Source organism: Myotis davidii, unplaced genomic scaffold (assembly GCF_000327345.1).
Source record: "Myotis davidii unplaced genomic scaffold, ASM32734v1 scaffold226, whole genome shotgun sequence".
In the NCBI taxonomy this organism is placed as follows: Eukaryota; Metazoa; Chordata; class Mammalia; order Chiroptera; family Vespertilionidae; genus Myotis; species Myotis davidii.
This window is the reverse complement of record NW_006297224.1, coordinates 226,150-247,760: the sequence shown is the minus strand read 5'-3', so window position 1 is coordinate 247,760 and position 21,611 is coordinate 226,150. Positions and strand designations below refer to the sequence as shown.

The 21,611-nt window shown below is 44.2% G+C and overlaps 1 protein-coding gene across 12 annotated transcripts in view; it reads right to left on the bottom strand.

The window, feature by feature from the left end:
* Positions 1–21,611, bottom strand: part of CELF2 (CUGBP, Elav-like family member 2) — a 342,086-nt gene that overhangs the window by 123,950 nt on the left and 196,525 nt on the right. For all 12 annotated transcript variants that reach the window (XM_015569971.1, XM_015569972.1, XM_015569973.1 and 9 more), the window contains exon 3: positions 8,121–8,203. In XM_015569971.1, coding sequence (XP_015425457.1) covers positions 8,121–8,203 — 83 coding nt within the window. The remainder of the gene's footprint in view (positions 1–8,120; positions 8,204–21,611) is intronic.

The following is a 21,611-nucleotide window of genomic DNA, read 5'->3' as shown; positions in this document are numbered from 1 at the left end:
GATGGAGGAAGGAATGATAGCACAGTATGCGTTTTGAGTATAGTGGGAGGTAATGACAGTCAGGAACAAGAAAGTACGAGACAACATTCGTCACAGTGTCCCTTTCTGTAATCTCCCTCAGGTACTGTTTATGGCTTATCCTTTCCCCTTGTAATTGGTGGGTAACGAGAGTGTAAAGACTGGTTCTCAAATATGGCTTTATTAGGAAAACAAAGGTAATAGCTTATGTCAATACTAATGGGGCTTCATGAGCACCTGTGTACAAGGACAGTCTATGGCTAAAACAAGCAAAGGACACATGACGCTCTCTCCCTGCCTCTGTCCTTCCCAGTGGCCAGTATGCCTCCCCTATCCTTAGGCAGATGTGGCCCAGGGGTGGGGTCTGGACTCCCTGAGATCCTGGCCTCCCTTCCCCGAGCGCTCTATTTCACCCTGGGGCTCATGTTATATACATTAAATCTTCACTTAATGTCATCAACAGGTTCTGTGACTAAGCAAAATGACTTATAATGAAAGCAATGTTACCACTGGCTAATGATATAAATAAGAGTTAAGTTTTGACAGGATCTCATCCTTATAATGAAATGACATCATGTGAGGACCTGCTATACTTGTTTTGTGGCCTACAGCTTGAGGCTCTGCACTGGCCAGCCCGGTTCAACTGGACAGTCTCCAGAGCTCAGCTTTCGAGCCTAACAGTCCTATTTTTGGGTGATGAGTTCTCATGGAGACCACATACACTAGAGGCCAAATGTGGACAATTTTCCAGCTTGATTTCCCCCTTTCATTTAATTTTTTTTTTTATTGCTTAAAGTATTAGAGTATTACATATGTCTCCTTTTTTTTTTTTCTCCCCTTGACCTTCCCCTGGCCTCCCCTCCCCCACAGTGTCTTGTGTCCATTGGTTATGCTTATGTGCATGCATACAAGTCCTTCGGTTGATCTCTTAACCTCTACCCCCGCCTCCCCCCGCCAACCCTCCCTGAACTAATTGTCACAACCAACCTGTTCTTCTGCTGGCCAGCTAGCTCCTCAGGTAGTTCCACAGAGACCTTTATCATATTCATGAACATATTTTTCCTTCCACAATCTTCTTTTGAAATCTTATTAACCTCTTGGGAACTAAAGTCTATATAAGTGAACTTAATATCCCCAATTTAAACGAGATATACAGAAATGACTATTACTTCATTTGCCACTGTGTCTTCCTACCATGTCCTCACATAACAACGAGGCACCAATATTCCTCACACATTGACCCAGCAATTTTGCACATCTGGCCAAGCTCCTGTGCCAGGTCACTTTCACACGTGCTCTCGTAAACCTCACAGCAGTCCTACTAATTAGGTCTGTAGCAGAGACTATGTTCTTTGTACAGTAAAACACTGAGTTGTTTCCAAAAAGCGGTGTCACTGCTCCCTGTTTTAGCCCTGTGCTAGCTGGGCTGCTTAGCTCAGTCATTTTCAACTTTTTCACCAGCAAGGACCCCTCTCATTCATTTTCTCCTATAGACTTGCTTGCATTAAATAGTCCCTATTTTAAAAGTAACTAGGTTTTTAATTAGTTAATCAGACACACATAAATAGCTGTCATTCAAAGTTACTGAACTGACTGTCAGCCCAAAGCAAAAGCACCCTATTCAGGTGGCATGGAAAATTTCATCGTGGGTGAAACAGACAATTTCAATGGCTTTTTATGGAGCATTAAAATACACTTTCCCAACTCTCTGGGGCCTGGGTCTGAAGGCTGGGAAGCACTGGGCCAGACATTTCTTCGTGTTTGTATGGGAGATAACGAATCTCTCTCTCTCTCTCTCTCTCTCTCTCTCTCTCTCTCTCTCATCTCACCTGAGGAGCTAGGTGGCCAGCAATCCTGTCACATGGTTGAGACCCATTGGGGGCTGCTTCTCCATTGGGGCTTTTCTCCTTCACACACCGTGACTCCCAGGGTCGGGGGCAGGGGCTTCAGCACCCGCAAGAAGAGCTCCTCGGTAGCCACACCGTGGCACTGCATCACAGTCCTTTAATTAGTCATGTTAAAGGCCTTCCTTTTTGTTTAGCTTATTTTTCCTCTGGGACTTAAGTGTTATATTAAAACAACAGAGGCAGCAGGAGAATAGTTGCTTTGGGACAGTCCTATGAGGTCAAGTACTTCAGCCCAGACCAAATTCTGCAAATGCAAATCTGCAGAATGCCGCCCGGATGGATGCTTTGAGTGGTACCGTCCACAGCAACTGCTTTTTGTACATTGGGTTGTTACCAAAGGAGAGTGCACACCCACAGAAACAATGTTGTAGAAGCACCTTTCCCCAGGGGCTCAGAAAGCTTGACATGCATTATCTCAGCCAGTCCCAAGCCTCCTGTGAAGAAGGTGGAGGCAGGATTATCATCATTCCAATGGCAGTTCTCAAGAACCTTGCGCACGTACCAGAATTAGCCATGATTCTGGTTCAGAGCAGAAACAGACAAAAATAAGACATTTCACTGAGACTAAAGTCAGAAAGATGGCTACATAGTAATTAAGGGTATGTTGGCAGGCCAAATAGAAAATGGGTTTTAAGCTATAATCTTCCTGTATTTATATGACTGAACTGATATCCACATAGAGATGTGTGCATTTAGGGTCACACATAAATAAGTTACATCATTATACACACACGTAATAACAAATCCACATTCATCTTTATTTTGAAGCCTTGGGGATACCTGTGGTCAGAATTATCATTTCTTTGGAATAAAACTTGACTCCTCTGGAAATATTTTATGAAACTAACCCATTCTAGCATTAATTATTCCAGAGCTATTTATTAAACACTAGAGTCCTGGTGCATGAATTCGTGCACCAGTGGGGCACCTCGGCCTGACCTGTGGGATCAGGTTGAAACTGGCTCTCCGACATGCCCTGAGGGGTCCCAGATTGTGAGAGGACACAGGCTAGGCCGAGGGACCTCACTGGTGCATGATTGGGGCCGGGGAGGGACGCGGGAGGTTGGCCAGGCAGGGAGGGACCCTGGGAAGGCTTTAGGGTATGTTCGGCCTGTCTCACTCAGTCCCAATCGGCCGGACCCCAGCAGCAAGCTAACCTACCAGTCAGAGCGTCTGCCCACTGGTGGTCAGTGCATGTCATAGAGACTGGTCGACCAGTTGACTGCCCCCTGGTGGTCAGTGCACGTCACAGCAAGCGGTTGCGTGGCTTTAGCATGTCATTAGCATGCTATGCTTTGATTGGTTGAACAGATGACCAGCTGACTGGACACTTAGTATATAAGGCTTTTATTATATAGGATGGTTTCTACTATATTCCCTAGTACCTAGAACAGTGCCTTGCAAACACTCAAACTCAGCAAATATTGGTTGAATGAGTCTATGAATGTTTCAGATGGTCCATGATTTTAAGGAGTCAAACCTGTTTGTGCAGAGAAATGTTTTGGCTGTTTTTCATAACAATTTTAAATAAAAAGCATCGGAGAAAACACTTTCTCTAGCTTGACCTAGTTAGGCTTTGATTCAAATAGGATGCTTTTGGGGGAAATTTCCACGATAATGATGACATGGGGTTTTAGAGATCTGATGACAGAAATAGATGACAATGGTAATGGTAAAATAATACCATCATGACTCTGAGAATAAAGGCATTAAATACATATTAATAATTAGAGGAGGTGGCTCAAAGTAAGTGATGATGTCAAAATGCATTACTGTGGACAGACTGACTTTGGTCTCTGTGAGAGCCACACTGTCCCTAGTGAAAGGACAGTCAAGCCTGTGAAAGGGCACAAGGGACAATTCTATGGAGAGTGGAGTTAAAGTCCTCCTGGGAGGAAAGCGCCCACCCCCACAGGTAAATCATCTCTTCCAGGGCAAGCCAGGAAGAGGTTCATTCACTTCGTGTGGGTGAACACACTTGTCCCAAGAGGCCGTTTTACTTACAGCTTCTTCCCCTGGATCAGGCTCATTTGTTTTTATATCTCAAATCTATTTGCAGTCAGTGCTCATGTCGCATGTGTTATTATAAAACACCTTTCGGTATGCCACTGCCAAAAGGGAGTGCTCCAAACACATGTTCTCCTACGGCAATAACTCCTTAATATAAACTACATTTAATAAAACTGGTAGTGACTCTAAGAGGGAACAGAGTAAGGCATATTCAGAGAAAATGTCTGGAAGAAATTTGCAATTAATATTTTACAAGACATTTAAATTCTACCAATTCCTTCTTGCTGTTAAAATTTAAGAGCTTTTTCAAAACTGTATTCCTCTCTGTTATTACATCCTTAATTAAATTAATTTATACAGTGAATGCTCTAATGATACTTGCTGTAGATTTTCAATCAAAACGCCTTATTGCTACAGACAATGTGTGTTAGGACCTTGAAAAGGAATGACACAGGCACAGAGCCGTCACTGGCACAGGGATATCTGGCCCTGACATCTGATTATTGAAAAGATTGTGGTAGTTGCTCTGCGCCGCAATTAAGGTCTTCATTTTATTTTTTAATTAAGCTAAATTAGGTCAGTGTAAACAAAATGAATCTTGCAAGTTGCCTTTCCAAGGGTTTCTCTCTGGGAAATACAAAGGCAGATGATGGCATTTTTATTGAATGATCCCACTAGTTATACTGTGCCTACCTGAAACTCTAAACAAAGGAAGCTAGCCCCAAGCCAAAGGCCTGCTGTCAAAGCAGAGGCAAGCAAACCTTGTCCAAGAACACAAATGGCCCAGCTAAGGAAAGAGTCAGTCTAACAATTTTGCACCAAACTCAATGGCTCATCAAGTAGCCCGGCCTGTGGCCTGTGCAGGCACAGTCGCAGTGTGCTCTGCAGGCTATGGAAGCATGATGCACAGGGAATTCAAGGGTGTGTGTGCACGTGTGTGCGTGTGTGTGTGTGTATGTGTGTGAGAGATCAGAACAGCTTAGTCCCCTTAGTACACAGTAGGCACTCAATATCATTAGTGATTTGTTAATCTGATGAGATGTCAATCATAAGTAGGGCACTGCACATAAGATTTGATCTGTTGCTCATACTTGAAAGCTGCCATTTCTGAAAGAGAACATGATCAAACCAGGGAAATGAACCCCAGATGCCCATTCCTTGTTCTATGGGTTGAGCTACTGAATTTACTCCCTTTATTTTTAATATTCTATTTCTAGGATTCGTGTTGAGCATTTCAGAAAACATAAGGCTCAAAGTGCTTCTCAGTCACAGGATGAGAGACAGGCTTGAGAGATGGGTCCCTAACGGCTTTGCACTGCTGAGTACGGCCCTGACCCTGAACCACATGCCCTGCACCCTCCTGGTACAGGGTCTCTGTAACCCACATATGACACGAGGGGAAGGGTGTCTGTACCTAAAAATCGAAGAGCAGACACAGTCCACTGCATGACACATAGACCCGCTGGCTTTTTTTCACCTCTCCCATAGCAACCAAGTTCTTTGTCTCTCTCAGGAAGGGAAGAAAGATGGTCCCTAAACACCTAATTTTGGTTGCATGACAGCGGTTCCATATGATACAAAATACCAACTACAAAAGAAAATAGAAAAAAGTAAAACAAAAAACCCTCAACACCCAGCACTCTTTGATCTTGTTTTAAATTGAATGTTTTGGACACTTAAAAAAAAAAGGCAGCAAGTGCCTTTTTAATGGATTTTATCCGCAGGAAAATGATTACAGCAGGAAAGCTTTAAAGTGTCAGCTGGTGATGCGTTTTTCTTTATCCCTTTTATTTTCATTCAGAGAGATATTAAAGGCATATGGCACAGTGCATCATTAATTTCTTATTAATTTCATAATATGAAGGCAACCAGTAAAAATAGTAGTGATACAACTTTAAATTACTGAGCTCCTTGGTATTTAATGAGAGACCGAGCACAGCAGGGGTTCTGTTAAATTAAGTTGTGCCTTCACATCGCAGTGGGGAAACAGGTGTGTATTGGTTTAGAATTATGGAAATGTTGACTAATTCCAAGGCTTGTAATCAAACAGCAAGGCATCCTGTAATATTTTTTCCCTAAGAATATGCATTAATCTTTTATGTCTGGTCCCATTTCTTCCTGTCCACCAAAAGCTCACAGCTGAAAAGAAACCACTTTCATGTTATTCCTGTAGCTGTTAAGGGTGATGTTTATCAGATAAATCTATACATAAATGCAAGACCGGGAACTCTGTTCCCATTTACCTAATTGGAAATGGCAAGTGTGGCGGCAGTGTGCGTGCTGCGAAGGCTATGAGCCTACAAATCAGACCCGACATCTCAAAATTTTCATTTAACCCGCCTCAAGTAATTGGACATATGAAACTGAACAGGATAAAAAGAAAACCCAAAACAATCCACAAACCGTGTTTTCCAACCCCAGAATCATTGTCCTTAAACAGGGGGTCTCCAAAATCACCATCCCTGACTTGTGCATGTAGAAGTTTCAAGAAGAGAAAAAAAGAGAGACATAGGTGACATTCTTTTAAAATACAGAAGATACTACTGGTTTGCTAAGAAAAGGGTCAGAGTAAGATGTCCCAAACAGGAGCACGCTCATCAGTCACTTGTGTGTTTTTCAACATGGCTCAGTCACCATGTTCACTCCGGGTTTCCTGAGAGCCAGTTCATACATGAAGATGGCATGCTGAGAGCTGTGCTTCTACTGGGGACAAACGCAAGCCAACCAAACTTTGCATTCATTTAAAACAGGATGTGATTTGGCATCAATATACTCTAAATGCCAAATGACCATTCAAGATTTCAAATATATATATAATCATACATAGAAGGGATTTGGTTGTGTTATTATGACATAACATTGCAACCTCTTCGAATTTACATTGGGAAAAAAATCCCATACACATGGAAAATGGAAGCTGAAGTACTACTTTCCTTTTTAAGTCACTTAGACATACTAAAAAACCCCTCATAAGTTTCAGAGAGAAGTAGTTAAATCAAAGTGGGAGGGAGAATCCTCAGGCCACACGCTCGCTTGCTGGACCTTCTCTTTGATTTGCTCACATGAAAAGGGGAACAGCAAAGTCGTGTGATTCAAGACGAGGGCCACAATTTATTACTTTTGGGTGATTAAGAAGCTAATGTTGTGAAAACCTTTTGTTGAGTCTTGCCAGTACAAATATTATAAACTTTTCAATGGATATCAGGTGAATTACACAAATGGTCTCTTTTGTGGGTGTGATGGAGGGTAAAATTCGGACGTGTGCGTGCATTTACAGAGACAGCGCAGTGACACAGAGGTAGAATTACACCCTGAAAACATTAGGGGCATTCTGTTACCTTCCTTCTATTCTTACCAAACCACATTTCAATAAAATAATTAGCAATACACTACTTACCCACAGGTTCTTCATGTAACCAATCACAACATTATGATATTCAATGAACTCGGCACTGATATTTGAGTCAATGGGGGAAATATTCAAACAGCACAGGGATAGTCATACTAGCATGCACTATATAAAATTGCCCCCAAACTCCAGAAATCATGTAGTCTCATAAAGTAGTCACATAAATCAGTTCACTTCTAGAGAATTGTACTCATCATCAGATATTATCGGGAAGGAAATGGAAAAAAAAAAAAGTAAGCTTTGTATTTTCTGTTCTCTATCAACACGAAGCCACAAACAGGGCATTAAAACATTGACTTTGTTAACCACCATTGACTGCTTAGAAGCCATTACGAGGTTTAATATTATAGCGGTACAGGGTCCATTTTGTTCTTTCAAAAGAAAAATCTGAAGACTAAATTTGAAAAGGGGCTCCTGGTGAGTAAAAGCTTTTCCTTTTCCATTTGCTTCTCTTGTGTGAGTTGGTTTTTTTCCTCCCTTTTAAAATCTTAGCCCACCCAATACCCTTTGGCAGCCGCTGTGACCCAGTGGGGTCACTCTGATTTTCTAACCAGGGGACACGCGGTTTGAGAGCTCTTTCCATCGGCATTAATGCGGGTGCTTCTTTATGGGCCGGCCAGCTGGTTTGGCTGCCGCAGGGGAGCAGAGGGGTCAGCACACACTCCTCAAAAGACCAAAGTCATTTTTGGCACTAAGAGCCCATAACTAGAACCTTCGGTTGAAAGGACCATTTTCAAGCAATAAAGTGATTTTGGTACAAAAGTAAACCGACTCACCCCAGGTAAAGTTTTAATATTGTGCAGTGCATTCTGGGCCTCAAGTGCAGCTTTTCTTGTATAAAACGTTACGAAACAACAACCTACAGAGAGAAATGAAAAGGTTTTTAGAAATGTCTGTGAAAGCTTTGCTTAGATATAATGGAGACTGTGGCGAACAAATAATCTACTTAAAAGGATGCACAATTTAAAAATAATAAAGTGCATGAGAACAGTAATAACAACATCCCAAGCATTTACACAGTGCCTTTCATCCTGAATCATATTTATTAGCTTTGCCTGTGTTGAGATAAATTCATAGCTCTGTGCACCAGCCACCTGGAACACAGCCCCTCGGAAATGAGGGTGGGAGGTGGGGGGTGAGCTGGTAATGGGGCCACACAAAGAAAAGTGTTTAATCACAACAATAGCAGAAACATTAACTATGATTTCCTTAAAGGGTATCTCTAGGACATCACACTTTTAAAAACACTTTCTAAACTCAGTGGTTTAGACAACTGGATTATAAGCCTCTTAAAAGCCTGGATAATGCTCTATTTTATCTCCACCACAGTACATAACGCAAAGTCCCGTACATGAGACACTCAATATTTGTTTACCAGAATGAAAGACTTTATTTTTACCAGTTAGCAACTACGTTACAGTACAGGTGGCCACATGTCCAAACAGGTATCTGCACACTCTGTCCCACGTCTTAAATCTGGCTGTGGCACATCGAGTGGCAACCTCGATTCCTTATCTCAGAGCTGATGGGGTCCAGGCGGCATGCCCCTCCGGGAGAGGCTGGCATCCACCCTCCACACAGCCAACTCCCTCCACCAAAAAAAATGGTGTCAGGGCCTTGGACCATTCCCTCTGTGCTCTGAAGGCTGGCAGACTCCTCCTTCAACATGTAGCTAAGAAGACTGGGTAACAGATCTGGTTAAACCAGATAAAGTCACCAGTTAACAATCTGTTAATCAGCACACAGTTTCTTAGCACAACCAGGCTTAGAAAAAGGGTGTGGACAAAAACTAAACATTTAAAGAAAAAAGATGCTGCCTCTGATATGGGCTGTCTTTGGGCTGAGAAAAAAAGGTGGAGAGACGCCATCACCAAGACAGTATGTATTTTACCCCCCTTCAGTACAGGATCCTAATTCACAGAGATGGCGAGAGCTCTGAGAGGTCCTTCTTCGCAAGGAAAGGAAGTAACAGGAGAGAAGCACATGACCCGTAGGCATCAACATTGGTTGGCTCTATTTGGGGGAATGATGAAAATAAGACGAAGAGGGGGGGAAGGCACAGTTGGAGGGCAGGGAGCTGGCACCACTGGCCATCTTTGGAGTACTAAGCTGCCACTCTGATTTTTCAAACCAAACACTCATTCAAAGGTAGAGGGGGAAACAAACGTACAATACTGTTCAGATAGCATTCCGAAATGCATGAAAGATGCCTCCTCCTTGTTTGGAAAGAAATTTGGAAACCGGTCATATATTTGATTTTATCGGAACCTATCGAGATTAAATATGCAAAACCTTTTACCTTGAGGACAAAGTTGAGTATGAGCATAGCTTCCTGGCATTTAAAAATACAAGCATCGAGAGATAGGAAACCCTTCATATATTTATCACTGGCATGACAGAGGAAATTGGAAATTAGGAGGTTTCCTTAAAGAATCACAGGTGGACAGCCTGACCATATTTATATGAGCTTTCATTTCAGCTATTTGGACTTCTTTGACCAGAGTTCATTTAGCCATGCTGCCTAATGGTAGATTTTTTACTGAACTAATCAAATTAACGAGTGGTTTTAGTTTCTCTGGCATTAGGTCAGCCCAAGAAAAGCTATAGGAATGGCTGTAGATCAAGGAATAATAATACGTACAGCAAAGTCAAGTCCCAGCTTCCAGTACCCATCATAATCGCTCTAAGAAGAGGAAAAACAACCAGCTGTACTTTTCTAGGTCTGGCATAGAAAGAAAAGCAGAGAAGGTCCCACCCATTGCCTTCTGAAAGCTTCTAACAACCAGACTCTCAGTAAGTTCTCTCCCGATCCTGGGCTTACAGGGTTAGATGCCAGGTAAGGATGCAGTAGGGAAGGCTCGGAATTTCCCCTCAACAATCAAAGCTTCAGAAATAGCAGAATCTGATACTTTCAAGCAGGTGGGTTCTGGAAGTGTGAAACTTGAAAAAAAAAATTAGGGCTGGGGTAGAAGTTACAGGATAGTTTGCTTGCCTGGGAAGAAGGAAGTTAAGGAAGATGAAAAACAAACCCAGTCTGGCCACGCTCAGAGCTAAGAATGAAGCACTTAGATTGGTCTAAAGAAGTGACAGGAGCTAGAAATGGAGAACTAAGCATGATGCTAAGATAAACGTACAAGAAGCAAAGATGATGGAAACTGAGGGAAGCCTGTGTGCTCGGCCAACCTGAAGAGCTCTGACCGATACGCAGTGGGCTCCGGAATAAAGCAAGCTCTCCTGCCTTAAACCCCAAACAGAATGCCGACCATTTCCCACTGCCTGAAACCCACTGGGGAGAACAGTTCATTTCCTGCTTAAGTATTAACAGGGTGTCCTCAGGGGTGGCAATGTTTCACTGTTCCTAGCTATTAACATCTTAGGATAAATTTGGCTGAAGTGTTTGCCTCTTGAACAAAGTTCTTAGTGGATGGAAGGTGGTTTTCATTGGTTTTTTGAGAAAAGGCAAGTTTGAAGCTGAGGGCTGAGCAGTGCAGGATGGGGATGAAGGGGGAAAGGAAATGAAGAGAGGAGTCTAACGTATAGAAGGGGAGATGGGAAGATGCCCCAAATCTCAAACTCTGTCCAATTTAATCGGGGGCCTTCCCTGCCTGTCTAACTGAAAAGGTGAAACCAGGCATTCATGATGCCTGTCCTCTCTAAACTGTGTTCAGCTCGTAACTCTCACTCCATGCCCATGTAAACAATGGTTGCTGTTTGTTTGTTTTTTAAAAAAATGCTGCCAAGATCAGCTCTAGTTCTGGTTGCAATGCATTGGAGAAGCCCTGGCATAACATTGGTGATATGCTTCCCTCGCTACTCACTGAACCCAACCCAATAGCTCAGCACCCAACTAGGCACCTTTGAAGAAGGTGTCCCAGCTCCAGGTGGGCACAGCCCGTGGCCTGGAGAGCAGCGCTCAGGCTGAATTTCTGCTCCGACTTGCAGCCTCCACTGGGCCCCACCATGCAGTGAACAACTTGCAGAAAGGTGGGGGTGCTGGGGAATATCACCCCAAGACTCTTCCCTTTGGTTTCTAACATTTGAATCCTGAGTGACTCGGGAAAATACCTAACTTCCTCTGTACCTTAGCTACTTTAGCTTCATCCCTTCTAAGTCAGTGAATAAAAACCAGGTCTGCCTAAAATCCTCCCCAAACTATATGGGCATAAAGGCAAAGTGTTTCATTCAGAACAAATTTTTAAAGTCAAAAGTCAAAAGTATTCTTTATCTTTCTTGGGCTAAACATGTCTTGCATTTCATTCAGCATGCATACTGATCCACTTGATAAAAACAGTGTTTGATTAAATTATCTTAAAACTTGCAGGGTAAATACAGAATTATAAATTTAAATAGTTCCCTTAAATGCAGCAATCTATTTTTCCCCTGATGGGACTTTAGTCTGTATACTTCCAGCATAAGATTGTGTTAAAGACTCATTTCTGTGAGCACTCTCTAGAAACCATAGTCTTTTTTATCCATCTATCATTTGATATGCTCACTTAAAATTTTCGATTCATTGACTCGCAGAGATTATTTCAGCAAAGGAAGGGAGAAATATCATTATTTGCCCTGATATGGTAATTACCGTGGAAAAAGTTCAGGGAGCTACTACAGATCCCAGAAGATCCATGAAGGTTCAAGAAGGATGGAATTTTCTTTCTTGCCTACCCTCGCCGGAGGTACAGCTGCTAAGGGAACCACCTGTCTCCGAGATTTCCCCACACCAGCTGTAACTCAGGGCTGAAATCTACTGGATGCATTTCCAGGTCAGCTGCAGCACCAGATGGCTCGGCAATCTGATTCTGGGGACAGACTCCTCCTCCAGCAGGTCTGCTCCCAACTTCATCGTAAGGTGGGTGGTTAGACACTACACCATCCACAGGTCTCTTCAGTGGTCAGCAGCCGCCATAGGCACCAAGGGGACAACCTCTCAGCTTTGGGGGTTCCAGGAACGTTCATGAATGTCAGCCATGGGAAGTGACGCCCTGGGGCCTCTGGGGGATGAGCAGAGGCTAATGCAGTTTGATGAGTCAGGTGCCTCAGCAAGCCTAACTCCTTTTCCTGCTTAATGCTGCTCATTTTTGCTACTTCACATTTTTCTGCTTTGCTCGTTTGACACTAATAAGCACTTGGACTTCACAGTTCTTGCCACCTTTATCCACTCATTCAGGAGTTTCTGCCAGTGGCAGTAGCCAACTTACAAAAGAGGAACATGACCTTCCACACCCAAGTTACTTTATGGCATCCTGCTTTCCCAGTTTCATTGACACAATCCATCTTTCACGTGTCTATTTATCAACCCCAGTATACTGCTCCTTAGAAGGGCTTTTCAGATTCACAGGTGAGATCGGTCAAGTGAACCAAACACCTGTCTCAGGCCTACACAGAGCTCACACGTCCACTGCTGATGACTCCTCCACTGGTCATCAAGAGATGATGAGTCTGAAACATCATTGGTTACACATTAATGCACGGTGAACATTACATCTCCCTGAGAATTTATGTTGCTGCTTGAATTTGTACATCTAGCAGAGCCCCTAGGCAGGCAATGTAGGACAGATCAAGTGTGATGGTCGGTGGAAGAGGCCTGGGAGGGAAAGACCCGGGGTGCAGAGGGTCCTCGGTGAAGGCCAGGTGCAGGGCCTAACATGAGCCGCAAGCCAGTGGACGCTGGGCACTGAGGGCAGGCGAGAGGTACAGAAAGGCCACCTGGTTCCAGAGCCCCTTGTCTGCCACCCCTGTCTCCTCAGAGCCCCGACAAGGGGACTGGGAACCTTTCACACCCAGGTTCCCACAAGTGGACAAGTTTAGCAATCTAGTTGCCCATGTTCAGCTTGGAAAGCGAAATGTAATCAGTATTATAATTGTACGGTAAGATTAGAGCATCTTGGATCAGAAGTCGAGAGTGGCAGTTCCCAGGGAGGCTGACTGCTAGACAGTCCAGACAGGGGAGACGCATCTGACTGTATCTCCTCACAAACCATTTCTGCTGTTATGAAGGGTTCCCTCAGGTATTCTGCCGGCTTAATTGCTGAATAATTTGGGACACTATCTTGAGGTTTCTGCTGTTTCCAAAGATAAAGCTTTGAACAAGACAGGCCAAGACACACACACACACACACACACACACACACACACACACACACAATGGTAGTATATTTAAAATCATAAAGAAGACACTCAACTTTACTGAAAGACTTTAATTTTAAATGATCAAGTAGATTTATCCTCAAAGAAACCATCTGGATTATCATAAATCTTTTCAAACCACAGCTGTTTCTCTTGAAAATCTCTGCTTGGAAACTCTTGGTAATACAGAATTTTAAAAAAATGCACTTTGTTTGTGGAAACCACCAGTTTACACCATGTTTTGCCCCAAGTCAAACAGCAATTTGTTTACATCGTCCAGTGTGGAGGGTGGTGTAGACACAGCCCTGGAGAATGATGCCAGAGGTCAGATTTGTAAAAGTACTTCTGCCCCAAAGCAAACTGACCCTGTACTCATGGCAGGGGCTTTCTCCGAGGTTTCCAGACCTCACCAAGGTGGGGAGGAAGGGAACAAAGGTCTGAGGCTCTGAAGAGCCTTTGACTCTAAAATATAAACAAGGCAGTTTGCATCATGTCTGTGTGCTTGTTGTAAGGAATCCAGGTATAAGGACGAGAGGTCAGTGACTTGAATGGTTTTCAATTATTGAAACAGTCGCCCGTCAGCTGTCGTGTAGACTTTTCACATCACAGGCCAATGATTAGGAAGCCAGCCCAGCATGCGGCTGGTCTAGTGTCATTCCTCCCACGTCTCCTGGAGCCACCAGCCTGGGCTGAGCATGAATTCTCCTGGGAATGGTGCTCTCTTAAATGGGAGAAACGGCCTTTTTAGAATGTTCTGGCTCTAACGGCAAATTCGTTTTCTGATGCCACTCCAGTAATATCTTCACATGGAAAACTGTGTGACATTCTCTGAAGTACACAGAAATAACTGTACACTTGAGGATGGAGGAGAGAAGGTGAAAAAAATGATTTCCTGCAACTCTGTAGGCTAAGCCACTAAAATAAAATGTATCTCAGGTTTGGGGCTCATGGCGCTGTGCACGTGGACACCTGTCTCCTCAGGTGGACTCTGTCCACTGGATACACAGGGGCCTGCCATGTCTTCAAGGCCATTCAACATCATCCTCATAAGAAATCGATGCTATTTGATTAATCTAAGCAAATGAACACTTGAAAACAGCCACAGAATGATCATCTGATGGTTGTAGCAGACAAATTCAATTCAAAATACATTTGAATTCTGGATGTCAACAGTCATCACACTGAGCTGAAAACCCCTTTAACATCTGCGTCTGAATTCAAAGGGGCTGGCAGATCGAGGGACAAAGGCCCTGGAAGGCTAACTTAGCCAACCCGCTGTGGCTTTTCTCTTTCTGTGAATGAAGATCTCTTCTGTGCACATTTGCAAGCAAAGTAGGTGCCTGCATTACACAAGTTGCACTGCAACTGGGATCTTGGCTTCTCGTCAAGTCAGTCGCATCCAGGCCAGTTGAAGTCAAAAGAGGACGCACTCTTTCTTCACCCTTGATTCCCCTTGTGATCTATTTCCTCCCTCAATCTTCGCTACTCTATAGAGAATTTAATACTTTTTCCGAGTCCAAAGGTTGTTGATCTAAGTGGTGTAGGTTGTGTCCAAGTGAATCTCCCACCCACCAAGCTCTCCACTGTCAACCACCGGCCTCACCCCTGCCAGCACCCTGGACTCTCAGTTTCTACAAAGCAGTTAAAGGTTCAAACACTCCATCAAAAGTCCCCTGAATTGTATATTTAAAGAAAACTTAGTGCTAACCTTAAAAAAAGAAGTAGATTACCAGTGGTCTGGAAGGTGATCCTCAGCGCCTTGACGCAAATACCATTCTTCAAAAGTACACAGATGTGTCCTCTCCTTGGCCCAAAGTTCCCCCACCAAGAAGAACTGGTGCTGCCAGAGCAAAACCATGTCAAATGTACTGCGATTAATTTGTGGCCTCCATGGTCCTAAGTGTTTATTTTGTTTACTTTGTCCTCAAAACATGAGTCCCAAGTATTGCTACCAACTACACCAGCAGTTGCCACCTTTCGGACCTCACGGACCACAGGCTGGCGACCGCTAAACTACATGGTTACATTAAGATCCTGCTTCCATTTCCTTACCTGGGCTCCTCTCAACTTGGATATTGCACCCAGACGGCGGCAGTGCCTGACGTACACTGAGAGACACGAAGGCCAGGAATGAGAAAAGTGGCATTCGAGGCAAATAGTTAGTTCTAGGAAGAACCTACAAAGAGATGACGTTTTGTTTTGCAATCCATTTACTGCCCCCCGCCCCACCCTGAAACATTTTTTTTGCTTTAAACTCAGAAAAAGAAAATCAGAGGAAGTGAACATGGCATTCTCTTGGCTTCTATGCCCCTTCCATAGAATCAGAGTTTTATAATTCGTTAACGCAACTACCCTAACGAGAAGCTAATAGATAAAGCAAAACCATCCTAACCATTATTGGTTGATAGAACCCTTCACAGGGGGCTGTGCCATGAACCACTCAACAGTTTCTGTCTGGAACCCTTTCAACCTCCCTCATGTCACCAAAAATGTCCTTTTATAACCAAAAACTCTCTTGCTTGAAACTTCTAACAGTCTCCTAGGACAAACCTTTTTTCTCTATCTAAAAGTGGGTCTTCCATAGCTAGCATGACAGCTACCCAACACAAATGCCACATCCTGTAGAAATCAACTTCAAATGAAACCATATCCAATTACCGTAGTGTTACAGAGTTTGATATAATTGGCACCCTGATGTAGAAACTATTACCATCTGGCCACTACCTGGGAAGCAGAAAAACAACACTGCCATTCTGCTCTCAGTGCTTGAATTACGTGGCTGTCATCGTTTGGGTCACCAAGGGCAAACCCCAGGGAATCCCTTGGGAATTTCACTGACAAAGCAGGAGCTGTACTTCTTACTTCTGGCTGCCAGGCGCAGGGATTCTCTGTTCCTCCCAGAACTCTGACTCAACGTTCCCAGCAGGACCACCGCTCTGCAGCAAATCTGAGCCAACCTATCAACCAGGCAGAGAACAGTGATCTCACCGTTCAGTGATCTCCCTGCAATCCTGCACTCTTTTCTCAGACGCCGCGCCTGATGTGCAGTGACCACATGACCACGTTCTAAGTGGCCACAGATCTAGGCTACTGCCAGCCTCCTGCTGCCCTGGGGACTTCTCTCGGAGAAACCATCTCCTGATGCTCCATGGCCCCGTGAGGACAGGCTCACTAAATCTGCCAGGAAAATTGAGTTTCTTTCTTTCTTTTTTTACCCTAGATTAAATCTACTGCATTTTCAAACCCTTTGGAAAGCAACTGAGGAGGAATGTGCACAGCTGTGTGTGTGCTGCAACACTCCTTGCCCATTATTATGTAAACACGAGGAGAGCAGGACACAAGCAGAAAAGGTATCAAGGGCAAAACTGCGGGATTTGCTTTTCCCCTTCACCCTGGGCCTTTGAAATAAGCCACTTATGTTGAACCATTTCAAACGTCCAATACCTGTAAAGTATCTGAAGAATTTTAATGTCACCCTTTTCCCTTGATGTGACCATCATTGCATTTAGCCGCTTCTTAAAGTCTCCCACTCTGCCCTAAGCAGGGGACGGTGAGTTTACGGGTGATGCACATGCTTTTCAAGGAACCTGGGACAGGATACAGGAAGCAGGCAATCTCCTTTGTTACAGAGAAGGTCACCTGAGCTTTGGAATACAAGGTAATAAGCAAATGGTGTAGCTATCACAATTTTAATAATATTTTTTTTATTGATTTCAGAGAGGAAGGAAGAGGGAGAGAGAGACAGAAACATCAATGATGGGAGGGAATCATTTATTGGCTGCCTCCTGCTTGCCCCACAATGGGGATAAAGCCCACAACCTGGGCATGTGCCCTGACCAGGGAGTGAACCGTGTCCTTCTGGTTCAGAGGCCAATGCTCAACCACTGAGCCACATCCGGCCGGACTATAATTTTATTTTTAAATACTAATTCTAGATTAGGAAGAAGGACCATATTTTTTTCTCTAAAGGTAAGAAAAAAAAATAATTTCAGGTTGAACTTGACAAGCCAACTAAAAGGCCCACTGGGCAGTATCCCTAAACTTGGGGTGACTGGACAGACTCCCTAGGCTGGTGGGTCTCCCAGGAGTCTTGGTGATGAGGCAGAGACGGCACCCCTGAGGATGGCAGCAATGTCTCCTTTCCCAAGGGCCCTCGGCTGCAGTAGGCCTCCAGGCTGCTTTAACCAAGACACCTTCACACAGAGGAAGGAAGGCGGCTCAGGGTTAACTGTGGGAGAAGGTGCTTCTGCCTTGAATTCAATTAAAAAGGATTTAGTTTCTAAAGTATTGAGGAACCTCATTAAAAGGAAGTTTTTTAATATAAGGTTATTTCATAGCATGGATTCTCTTGAGGACAGGTTGGCATTTTAATTAGGAGTTTGGTGGCAATGGGAGTAGGTCAAAATCATGTCTAATTTGCTAGGATTCTCAGTGCAGCACAGTGGGCTTTTAGACCCATCTGTTGAGTCTCAACTTCATTGTGCTGCTTTGAAGGTGTGGTGATCTGTCCTTGGAGACCAGGAATATAGACCCCTTATTATTAGTGTAAAACACGCCTCAGCGCTGTCCCTCTGTGGATATCCCTGGTATTCTAGCGTTTTGTGGTCCTGATCTAGGTGGGGCTGAACTCTCCAGAGGCATTTCAATCCAGAGCAGGAACAAAATATTTTTTTCTGGAACTGGAGAAAGGAATCATATCCACTTCCTGACGCTAGTCTCCACAGCCAAAGTGAAACGTAGAGGCCAACCCTCTGGCTATAGAAACGGTGTGCTGGCGAAAGGAGAGCTCTGCGCGGGTTTTAGCCTGTTTCCTGTGCTGTGACTCCAGGGAGTGGCTCTTAAGACCACTGTAACTGCCTCACCCACTCCCACGGTGCCTGCGTCATTTTTCATGCAGATCAGGGAGGGAGAGGCTTTTATAAGTTTCCTGGAACAGCAGAACCCATGCAAGAAATGCACTTATGTAGCCAAGTATTAGTTAATGTTCCAGGGATAAGAAGTCCCAGAGTTCTCATGGCAGAGACCCTGACAGTTTTCAAAGTCACACGGGATTTTCTCTCCTGCTTCATTCATAAAACTTCGCAGTGAGTCAAGTCGTCAGTCACCCCATATGAGAATTTCAGACTGACTTGGGGAGGTGACACAGCCCTTTACCTCTTCAAGCTTCTGTTTCCTTATTTATAAAGTCGAGTTGGCAATAATAGCTGTGTCACGGGGTTGTCACATTAAACAAAATAATTTGTGAAAATGTATGGCACAGCTCCTGGCATATCCCTCAAAGCGCTTAATAAATGTTACAAATTATTGTCCACCTTAAATTTGTTATGTTCCTCCATAAAGCCCCAAGGCACGCAGGACCTATGCAGGGTCCCTAGGAGACCGGTGAGGGGCAGGCAGTGTTACCCCAATGTTATAACAGAAGCACCTGAGGGACTGAAAGGCAGCGTCAACACGCCTGCCACAGTCTGTGCTGCTCCCCGCTGGCCTCTGGGTGGACGGGAGACACACAAGCCCCTTTGTAAATGATGGCCACGCACTCTTTAATAGGGTTTGGAATTGATTTTGTTGTCTTGCTTTCTGAAGTAATTACTCAGAACCAGCCAAGTTCACCCATTTGCATGGCCTTTGAGTACCCGGCACATCCATTTACGTGGCCTCTGAACAGTCAATCAATTTTAATGGAATCATTGTGGTGACTTTCCTGCTCAGGGTATGACAAATTTTTCCCCAACTGTACCCTTGATGGTACTCCCCCAAGAGCCCAGAATTCCCTAAAACAGTTTGTTCTTTGGAAGAAAACCTGTTGCTGTCTAATGAGCACACCCAAGTTTCATTACTAAGAAAGGAGTTGAACCACAGATGTGTGTCACTTCCCCTTATTTCAGCAGCAAAGGAGGAGGGAAAAGCAGTGACCTGGGCTTCGCGTGAAGAGGCGGCACTCTCGATGTGTAGGACCGAGAGCGGAAAGAGAGGAAAATTGGGGTGCCTGTCCCCCAGGAGAATTCAGGAACCTGAAAATGAGGTTCCAGTGGCTAGATTTCATTTGGAGAGTCACCATCACACAAGGGTAACACACAGGAAATACCCCTGGACTGCCTGATAAGCTGCTGTCTCCAATGGTAGTTCAGTTCCTGTTTTGCTATCATGCTGTCTAGGACCACCGAAGCTCTTTGCCGGCAGGGGCCACATTGAAAGGTCCCCTGGTCCCCTTAACAAGGCATGGCACTGTGCCAGGTATTGGGTGCTTTAAAAACAACATTTTTATTGATTTCAGGGAGGCAGGGAGAGGGGAAGGGGTAGAATATTTTTATTTTCTTCAGAGAGGAAGGGAGAAGAAGATAGAAACATCAATGAAGAGAGAGTCTCATTGATCGGCTGCCTCCTGCATGTCTACCCCGCCCCAACACCTCCCCCCACAACCCCACTGGGGATTTAGCCTGCAATACAGGAATGTGCCCTGACTGGGAATCTAACCACGATTTCCCGGTTCAGAGGTTGACGTGCAACCCACTGAGTCGGGGCATCAGGTGCTTTTAAAATACTTATTGATTGTCCTCAGGGCATTTCCCCATAGTTCACCCCAGAGAAACTCGGTTTCTTTTAGATTTCATGTTCTACGAGCCTTTCTGATGTGGGCTAATCGTGGTGGTAAAAACAGGCCATGTGACACTCATTTCCCGAGAAATGACTGTGGTACGGCTAACCAATTTCTGGCCTAAGACATGTGTAGTTTGCTGGTTAGGTGAGCTAGATTTTTTTCAATCCACTTCTTAAGATAATCTGTACACAGTGCCAACCTTGGATTCTGGCACAGAGAAGTGAAGGTTGGCTTCTTTTCTTCCTTCTACTTGTGATATAATTTTAGGGGTACCATGGAGGCTTCCTCTAAATCTAGGGTGATCAAATAACTCACCAAGTGGGGACACTCTGGGAAGTAGAGGGGAGAATATTAATAGTCATTCTGGGACAACAGAACAAAACGAGGGCTGTCACAAGCGAACACAAAGACTCCTCTCTTTCGTTCTCTCTCTCAACTGCTTCTCTTCTCCTGTGAGCTTCATCCTTATAGCCGGAAGCTCTGATTTATATTAAAATAAACACTCCTCAAAAGCAACACTATGATCTACTTTTCCAGTGATGTACACTATAGTATAAATAAATCTCCAGTGATAGATTTTGATATGAGTTTATTCAGTGACAAGACAGGTGCTGGGGCATGAGGTGATGTCATGAAAGAGGGGAAAAAAGACAAAAAACTAGGGTGGCTGCAGGAAAGAAACTTCACACATATCATAATTTTCACAAGGGCTGGTCCTGACTGACTGTGATCACCTTCAAGTGCTGGACTGAGAGAATAAAGAGAACTTAGCAACTGCGCAGCTTTAGTCTATTTCCAGTTAAAGAAACTGGGCCATAGCTCGCCCAAGTTGGCTCAGTGGTTGAGCATCGACCTATGAATCAGGAGGTCATGGTTGGATTCCTGATTCCGGGTCAGGGTACATGGCCGGGTTGCAGGCTTGAACCCCAGTAGGGGGCGTGCAGCCTATCAATAATTCTTTCTCATCACTGATGTTTCTATCTCTCCCTCCCTCTCTTTTCCTCTCTGAAATGAAAGAAAATATATTTTATAAAAGAAAAGGAAAAAGAAACTGGGACATAGAGAGGTGGCATGTGGACAGAGCGTCAACTCTCTGGGTACTGGACAAAGCCTGGGCCCGGATCCAATCAGGTGGACTCGCTTTTGCCAAAGACTGTCACGCTGCTTGATTGTTCTGAATCTCAACCCAGGTATATGTTGAGCATGGCTTTCCACTTTCCAGGGAATTAAATAAACATAACTGATTACGGGTACAAGAAAAATATAATCATGGTCCTTGCATTTGATGTGTTTAAAATTTAGCTGCACAGTGAACTGCCCATCCTGCAGCAGGTAGAGAGGGGAAGATTCATCTTCTTTGCCACAGACTCTCTCCCTGGAAACCTCAGAGGGAAAGTGAAATATTTCCCTGATTTCCAGGTTACAGAAAGCTCTACACGCCACACACTGATTAGCCGCTATGTGGCTTCACTCGAGGAAGACGCCATCTATCAGCCTTCCCCGCGCTGCACGCACACCGAAGCAGTGTGTGATCTAAAAACTT